Below are 8,714 nucleotides of genomic sequence, written 5' to 3' on the forward strand. Positions count from 1 at the left end.
GCGTGGCTTCAGGCTCAGCCATGTCTGGTGATCCAGGCTGTACTGCTCCCTTCACAACCCACCCCCAGCTGTCCTCCCCTGAAGGAAGTCCTTCAGAGATGGAAGAGCTATTGTAGGTGGGACTGAACACCCAAGGGTGCTGGCTCCAAATGGAAAGTGGATTGAGGTGACACCTGTCACCCCTGATTGAACCTGTGTAGCCTCATGGCCTCGAGCAGTCACAGGTCCCGGGACCCTGATGGCCTAAGCCAGGGTGGGGACATACAGCGGGTGCCCAGAAGAGGAAGGTAAGCCCAGGATCCCTCCCATCATCCCAGGCCAGGGCGGAGACGCTCACCCACTCTACCTTCTTCATACGCAAAACACAAAGTGGCAGTGAGCGAGGGTTGGGCTTGCTTTAATATGGGAGGCTGAGGGAGGAGGATGGCCGTCCTAGGTCAGCACCCCCCCCCCCAAGTGTGCATGTGTGTATTCTCCGTCATGAATGGTAGTGGTAATTTTTTTTTGTTTTTTGTTTTTCGAGACAGGGTTTCTCTGTGTAGCCTTGGCTGTCCTGGACTCACTTTGTAGACCAGGCTGGCCTCAAACTCAGTGATCTGCCTGCCTCTGCCTCCCGAGTGCTGGGATTAAAGGCGTGGTAGGGGTAGTTTTTAAAATGTGAGTGTTTCCCAGGGCGTGGTAGCACATGCCCTGCATTTACTGGGTACTTAGTGTCGATCCCTGTCCTCCCATTTGCAAATAAGGAAAATGAAGGTCTTTAGAAAAATGTTTGTTTTGGAGACAAGGTTTCTCTATGTAGGCCTGGCTTACCTGGAACTCACTCTGTAGACCAGGCTGGGCTTGAACACATAGAGATCTCCTGCCTCTTGTCTCTTGAGTGCTGGGATAAAAGGCGTACGCCACCACTACTGGGCAGACTTTAGAAATTGTGTGTGTGTGTGTGTATGCTTGCTAGTAGATGTCAATTTGCTTGCTCTTTCCAACCTGCGGGTTCTGGGGATTGAACTCGGGTCGTCCGGCTTGGCAGCAACGACCTTTACCTGTAGTGTCACCTTGCTGGCTCTCTCAAAGCCCTTCCCCACAAAGCGACAGTCCTAGGCCTCTCTGCTGGATTGGAGATGTCCAATGCTGTTTCTCGGGAGCTGGATCCCAGCACTCGGCTGGGAAAGGCAGGAGGATGGCCGTGAGTTCCTGAACAGCTTGGGCTACCAAGGAGTTGTTTAATTAAAGACAAAAAGAGGCCCCGCTCTTAATTAATTAATTAATTAATTTTTCTTTGAGGCTCCGCTCTTTATCCCGAGCTTCTCTGGAATTCGCAGGCATCCTCCTGACTCAGCTTTCCACGTGCCTGAGTGGGGTCCTCTTCATCAACTGCACCGGTCCTGCCTGTCTACCCAGGGCGGGGCGGGGCCAGAGGCCGAGGGGCGGGGTCGCGCGTGCGCAGACGGTCGCCGCGCGAATTTGAACGGCGGAGGGCGGTGACTCCGCCGGGACATGTCGGGTGCTGCCGGCCTGGCGCTGCAGCTGCTGGCCGCACTGCGCGAGGAGGAGCCGGGGTGAGGGGGCGCGGGCCGGGACCTCCCCTGGCGGCGGGGAGGGCTGGACTCTACCGTGCCTGTCCTCCCGCAGGCTTGTGGAGGGGCTGCTGCGCCTCGGAGCGGACCCCAACCTGGTGCTGGAGGATGGCGCGGCGGCGGTGCACCTGGCTGCCAGAGCGCGCCACCCGCGCGCCCTGCGTTGCCTTCGGACGCTGCTGCGCCGGGGCGCGGACCCCAATGTTCGGTGAGGGGCGGCCCGGGTGCGGTGGGAGTGACTTGGGGGACCCGGCGGAGCTGGGCATCAGGTCTAGCAGATGGAGCTGTCTGCTCCCAAGGTCGGGACAAGGTGTCGCACGCCTGTCATTCCGGCACTCCGGGTGAGGCAGGGGGATGACGGAGAGTTAGAGTCTCAATTTTCCCCATCACCTACAAGAACCTGACCGTGGTAGTGGGCACCCATCATCTCATTACGGGGGCGGGATTAGGCAGGAGGAGCAGGACTTAAAGGCTAGCCTGGGCTATGAGACTGCCTGGGAAAGGAATCCCCTCTCGGCCCCCCCCGCCCCCCCCCCCCGTCCCAGGTCTGCCGAGGCACTGACGCCCATGCACGTGGCCTCCGCATGGGGCTGTCGCAGGGCCCTGGAGCTGCTGCTGAGCAAGGGGGGCGACCCCACGCTGCGAGACCAGGTTAAGACCCCTCACGGGAGCATTCGGGGGGGGGGGGGCGGAGGTCAGGCTGTGGGCGCCTCCTGCTGACGGTGTCTGCGCAGGACGGACTCCGGCCCCTGGACTGGGCACTGCAGCAGGGACACCACAAGTGCGCACGCGTCCTGCGGGAGCTGGACAAGCGGGAGGAGACCCAGGAGTCCACAGGTGAGCAGAGCATTTCCGTATAATCACTCTCCATCCTCTGTCTATCATCAATCACATAGCTAATGTGTCAGTCACCTGTCAATCATCTATCACCGCCATATCATCGTATCTATTTTATCTATTTGTCTTTTGACTTATCTAGCTACGCATTTATATATCTGTTTACATTTATATTTATTTTCATGTAGACCAGGCTGGCCTTGAACCCGCCACATGCCCAGGACGTGTCTCCACAGGGTCCCCTGGATTCTCTCAGCAGCCCTGTGTGGTGCAGGACTCAGAGCAGTGCGTGCGCAGACCTGAACCATCAGTGGCTGCAGTGGACAAGGCTGCAGAGCTCCGGAGCCGTGAGACCTCGCGGAGCCCAGACTGCAGCAGTGATGCTTCGTTTGTCACCGCGGTGGAGGACTTTCCTCAGCGCCAGGGCCCTGTGGGGACACTGGGGCCTGTGGCGGCTGGGGAGGAGGCACCAAGTTGCCAGCTGCAGGCCCTGAAGTTAACCACGGAGGGTGATGGGGCCCTGGGGCCGTGGCACACCCATGGCCCGGTGGCCCCCATGTCTGACCTGCAGCTGCTCCAGGCCCTGCGAGCGTTGGGCCACAGCCCTGGCCCCGTCACACCTTTCACCCGAGGACACTACCTGCGGAGGCTGCAGGAAGCCCAGGCTAGCCCTGGTGAGTCCTGGGTGGTATTTGGAGTCTGGCTACACTCCCGGAATCCTGTGGTCCTGGCTGTAAGACCCACCACCCTAAAAAAAAAAAAAAAAGGACCCCCCACCCTCACCAGCCTTTCGCCTCGCCTCTGACTCAGTTTCTTCTCCATAGCTATCGTAGGACCCAGCCCAGAACTGTCGGAGGCCCTGAGGACGGGCCATGTCCCCGACTGCCAGGAGGATGAGGCCGCCCTGGCTCAGTACTTTGATCGTCCGGACCCCAGGAGGAGGTGGCGGGAAGGTGTGACAAAGTCCAGTTTTACGTATCTTCTTCTGGACCCCAGGTATGATGGTGTCAGAAAAGCCGGGCTTGGCATTAGAACATGGCTCTGGGCAGAGCAAAAGCCTGGGCTGCCCTGGATGGGTGAGGGAGGTGCTGCCGGGTGCTGATGGTCTCTGCCTAAGAACGAGCTGACCTACTGGGGCACCCCAACCCGGGCTGGGTTATAACAAGGAGATTCTGTATCAAATCCTCAAAGCAAGTAAACAGCAAAACCCCCAACAGACTAGGGATTTGTTTTTGATTTGCTCTGTGTCCCCAGGAAAGGGCTAGCCCTCCCTCTCTGTTTCTTGGCTTCCTTAGAAATGGGGTCGTCCGGCTGTGAGTATACTTTCATGGCTTGTAAAATAGGGTACCCTGGTTGTTGGTTAAAGTGGCTGTTGTTTCTAACAAAATCTCAATGGTTGGATTTTACCAATATTCGGGAGCCAGATATTGGGGGTGAAAAACCTGCTTGCTTGGAGAGGCAGAGAGAGCACCCAGCTGACCTTCCTCCTCAGCTCACGTCCCAGAAGGAAAGCTTTCCTACGCCGGCTCAAACAAACAAACAAAGCAAAGCAAAAACCCCTCAGACTGAATGTCCCTCACTTCCATTTCCTGTGCGTCTCTCTATCTGTCCTCCTGACAGCCTCTTACTCTGTGGTTTTTTCCCTATGTTTACTCCCCATCAACTGGTTGCTTGTCTGCCTCTTGCCCTGTGGCTGGTTTTATTTAAGTCAAGCAGAAGGCTCTTGGATTAAACGTGTGTGCTAGGGCTGAGCCACACCACAACTAGAAACAGGTGTGTGTGTGCGCATGTTTTTCTTCAGTAAACAACATAGTGTCGGGGTTCACAGTATGATCAAATATCCTGCAACAAATGGTCGCATGGCTGTGGGGACAGTGGCCACTTTCCCTTCTGAGCCATCTCCTGCCTCCCCTTTTAAAACACATTTTATTTTCTGTGCATGTGTCTGCATGTGCATGGCAACACACGTGCAGTATGGTGCTCATGTGGCCATCAGAGGACAACCTGTGGGGGTTGGACGGAACTCAGGTCAATGGAGGTTGGCAGCAGATGCCCTACCCTCTGTACCCCAGGCTGACGCAAGGCCTGCCCGCCAGAGCCTCCTCCCTCACGCTGGCCGAGAGTCTGCAGTGTTTCGTGGGAGCCATCTTCTACGTGGGCAAGGGGACCCGTGCTCGGCCAGATGCCCACCTCTGGGAAGCGCTTAGCTACCGTGATCGGCCAGGGAAACAGGTGAGGCACAAGAAGACAGGTTGGGCGGGTCAACTAGCCTTTAGTCAGGGCGGAAGGAGACGGGTTGGGAGGGTCAGCTAGCCTTCAGTTGGGGCGGAAGGTGGCTTAAGCCCTGATTTCCCTTCCCAGGCCTGCCCCAAGGTCCGCCAGATCTTAGATATCTGGGACAGCGGCCGTGGCGTCATCTCCCTGCACTGCTTCCAGCACGTAGTGGCCGTGGAGGCGTACACGCGGGAGGCTTGTCTGTTGGATGCCTTAGGTAGGGGTCTGGCTCATACAGCTGAGGTCGTGTAAAAAGCCTCTGGGCTCCGAATGCCCTCACTGCTTCCTTTTGTTCATTGTTCATTTATGTATTCATTTGCACGGGAGCAGTTACTGAGCGCCAAGTGTGTGCCTGGCGCATGCGCACCTGCACATGCACGGTCCTTGCCCTTTGTTGTGGTGGGCGGGGTGCGGTGGAGGCTCTCCTGTGATGTCACCTCTGTTCTGTCCAGGGATCCACACACTGACCAACCAGAAACAGGGCCACTATTATGGAGTGGTCGCCCACTGGCCAACCGCACGGCGTCGTCGATTGGGGGTACACCTTCTACAGCGCGCTCTGCTAGTCTTCCTGGCTGAGGGCGAGCGGGAGCTGAGGCCGCAGGACATCCAGGCCCGAGGCTGAGGACTGAGGACATGACCATGAGCCGTCAGGGTGTCTCAGTGGCCCAGGGTCCCTGGGGACTGTGTCCCCAGCTCAAGCTTTGGAGGATGTAATGTGCTCGCGCGTGAGTGCATGTGTGTGCATGCATGTGTGTGCCTGCCTGCTTAGGATACATGGTGCTTCCGGATGAGTAGTGAGCTCCCCGTCGTGGGAGGAAAACAAGCCGAAGAGCAGAAGGTTCTCTAGAACACTCTATTTTGTCTGTGTCTCATTTTCTGACGCAAGGAGGAACTTGAGAGAGAGTTCCAGCTAGGCATTGGTAGCGGTGGTCCTGCTTTTTCTTGGCTGAGGCAGGGGGTTTCCCAGTTGAAGCCAGCTTGGTCATCTCAGGGAAAATGAGGATTGTGTTTGGTTAGAGGCTGCTGTATGTGTGGTGGTGACAATCCTCCCCCTGCGGCTGTCTACAGGCCGGGACCCTGGAGCGTTGTAGGAACCCGAGGTCCTACTGTGCTCTTGAGAGACCATCTCAGATGACGCGGGAAGCAGGGCTGAAGCGCTCCAGGGTCTCTCTCTCTCTCTCTCTCTCTCTCTCTCTCTCTGTGTGTGTGTGTGTGTTGGAGTGGGGGAATGTGCGCGCGCGTGCTTCTCTCGTGTCCCCGGGGCCCGTTCCTTACCCTTCTCCGCGCACCTTGTGGCTGCCCTTCCCCTTCCCTGAGCCTCAGGACAGCGCAAACCCGGATCTACGCTCGCGGCACATCGGGAAGTCCCTCCACTGTCCCCCCTTCAGCCCCATGCGGGAGGATGCCGGGATGGCCTGTCACCCTGCCGGACGGAGCCTCACCAGGTGTTCCTTTCACTCAGTCAACACCCATTAAGCACCCACGGTATTCCTGGGGCAGGACCTCTCGACCTTGGCTCTGCTGACACTTGGGGCCGTGGTCTGTGTTGTAGGGTGCTGGGCAGCCTCCTTCAGGTCCCCGTCCTCCCCAGGGAAGCTCTGCCCTCCTTCCCCAGAAGGCTGCCCACCTGTCTGGACCCACATCTACCTGGAAGCCCCACTGAGGAGGAACAGTCCGGCTCCGGAAGCCCACTCACCTGTAAGCCACGCCCACTTAAAAGCTGAGCCACAGCAAGGCTTGTTGCCTAGAAACCACACTCCGAAGCTGTGAGCTGGACACCCTGTTCCCTTGGATTTCTCGTGGTGCATCGAGGGCCACGCCCCCAGTCTCTTCCTTCCGGGCTGCTGTTTGAACAGGGGTGGCTTCAAACCGGCAATCCTCCTGCTTCAAGTGCTACCTGAGGGCTAATTGTAGGCCAGACACTTAGTTCTCAGTTCAGTTTTTTCCTTTTTCTTTTAGTTTTTAGGTTTTTTTCTTTGTTTGTTTTTGTTTGTTTGTTTGTTTGTTTTGAGACAGGGTTTCTCTGTGTAGCCCTGGCTGTCCTGGACTCCCTTTGTAGACCAGGCTGGTCTCGAACTCACAGCGATCCGCCTGCCTCTGCCTCCCGAGTGCTGGGATTAAAGGCGTGCGCCACCACGCCCGGCATTAGTTTTTAGTTTTTAAAGACAGGGTTACTCGATGTAGGTATGATTGTCCCGGAGCACACTATGTAGACCAGGCTGGCCTCGAACTCAGAGATCCGCCTGCCTCTGCTTCCTGTGTGCTGGGATTAAAGGCGTGTGCTACCTCTTTTGGCTCCAGCTCAGATCCTTTTATTTTGAGATTTATTCATGTACTTTATGGGCGTTTTGTCCACGTGCACATCTGCACATCAGGAAGAGGGCATCAGAGCCCATGGGACTATAGTTACCATTACGAGCTGCCGTGTTAGTGCTGGTACTCTGGTGCCCTGGTCCTCTGGAAGAGCAGCCACTACTCTTAACTACTGAGCCATCTCTTCAGTTCCCCCAGCTCTAATTTTATTTTATATTTATTTATTTATTTTAAATTTGTGTACATTGGTGTGGGGGATGTCAGATCTTGGAGTTACAGACAGTTGTGGGCCACCATGTGGGTGCTGGGAATCGAACCCGGGTCCTTTGGAAGAGCAGGCAGTGTTCTTAACCACTGAGCCATCTCTCCAGCCCCTACCCCAGCTCTAATTCTTAATGTCACTGAGGAGCCGGCAAAAGAAGAGTCAGTCATTAGCAAGGGCTCAGAGCCACAAGGGGCCCAGGATGTGTGAGTGCTGGCCTAGCGGGCACGAGGCTTAGGGAGAGCAGGGAGGGCAGGGGACAGGAAAGTTAGGGACATCGTGATGCCTCTGCCTGCCAGGCCCGCCTGAGCTGCCCAGGAGAACTTGGTCTCAATACACCAAATGTTGGACCTGTGCTTTGCTGCACTTAGACAGGGGATGGCCCTCTCTGGTCATCAGCCTTTTTAGGAAATGTTTTGGGTAGCTATTGCTGTGGAGCAGGTCTGTGGTCCTGTCAGGAGGGTCAGGAGTTCAAGGCTGGGTTCAGCCATGTAGTGTGTTTAGAGTCACCTTCAGTTATGACTCACAGAGCAAAGAAATAAAACCTGAAAGCCAGAAAGCTGTTGGGGTATGGCCAGCATATGCTGTGAGTGCATATGCAGCCTGTCACACGAGCTAAGATTTCCCTCTCTGCCTATTGTTTTACCTGCACTTGGGGACAGGCCTTCTGCATGTGGATCCTTCCATGGGCTCAGGTCTGCTCTGTCCAGGGGTTCAGGACTGAAAATGTGACCTGCAGTGCCAGGCGTGGTGGTGCACTCCTGTAATCCCAGCACTTGGGAGGCAGAGGCAGGTGCATCTCTGTGAGTTCAAGGCTAGCCTGGTCTACAAAGTCAGGCCAGGACAGCTGGGGCTACACAGAGAAACCTTGTCTGGGGGTAGGGAGGGGATAAGCGGGGGTCGAGGGGAGGAAGTGACCTGCAGTACTGTGTCCCTCAGCCCCAGATCTCGCTTAGGGTGTGTGTCGTGCATGTGTGCACACACATGTATCCATGATTCTGTGTCTCCCTCTCCAGCTGTGTGTGAACTTTCTGGCTGGCCCTGCTGGGCACGTAGTGAGCTCCCGTGGTGGTGGTGGTGGTGGGGACAAGGAACACTAGAATTTCCCACTGTGTCACTGGGTCTTGGCATCCTGGGGGAGTAGGCAGAGAGGAGCTGTGTGTGTGTGGGGGGTCAAAGCAGGAACTCCTGCTACAGTCAAAATCCGAAAAGATGGGCCTCGGGCTGCCCGCTTGCTCCTCCTGGGCTACTTTTCTTCATATTTACACAGTTCTGGGCTCTGCCTAGGGAATGTGCTGCGCACAGGGGGTGGGACAACCAACGATCAGTAAAATGCCCACAGACATGTCCTCTTTCACACTGATGTGGACAATTCCTCCTTAAGAGTCTGTTCTGGGGGCTAGAAAGATGGCTCAGTGTTAAGAGATCTGGCTCTCAAGAACCACAGGGCA

At 56.4% G+C, this 8,714-nt stretch overlaps 1 protein-coding gene across 1 annotated transcript; it reads left to right on the plus strand.

The window, feature by feature from the left end:
* Positions 1-1,475: 1,475 nt before the first annotated feature.
* On the plus strand, positions 1,476-5,542 carry ANKLE1 (ankyrin repeat and LEM domain containing 1). The gene is made up of 9 exons (XM_084759173.1): positions 1,476-1,556; positions 1,630-1,782; positions 2,120-2,225; positions 2,309-2,411; positions 2,648-3,085; positions 3,236-3,407; positions 4,484-4,643; positions 4,773-4,902; positions 5,138-5,542. Exons 1-9 carry the CDS (start codon positions 1,495-1,497, stop codon positions 5,308-5,310), a joined length of 1,497 nt encoding a protein of 498 aa, XP_084615299.1. The 5' UTR covers positions 1,476-1,494; the 3' UTR covers positions 5,311-5,542.
* The last annotated feature ends 3,172 nt before the right edge of the window (positions 5,543-8,714 follow it).

The sequence above is a fragment of the Acomys minous genome, assembly GCF_964271855.1.
Source record: "Acomys minous genome assembly, chromosome: 15".
Lineage (NCBI taxonomy): Eukaryota > Metazoa > Chordata > Mammalia > Rodentia > Muridae > Acomys > Acomys minous.

Excerpts from the sequence above, each read along its gene's own strand:
- ANKLE1 (XM_084759173.1), top strand. The coding sequence starts at position 1,495 with ATGTCGGGTGCTGCCGGCCTGGCGCTGCAGCTGCTGGCCGCACTGCGC. Across the intron at positions 1,557-1,629 it reads CTGCGCGAGGAGGAGCCGGG|GCTTGTGGAGGGGCTGCTGC; the intron begins GTGAGGGGGCGC and ends GTCCTCCCGCAG. Across the intron at positions 3,086-3,235 it reads GGAAGCCCAGGCTAGCCCTG|CTATCGTAGGACCCAGCCCA; the intron begins GTGAGTCCTGGG and ends TCTTCTCCATAG.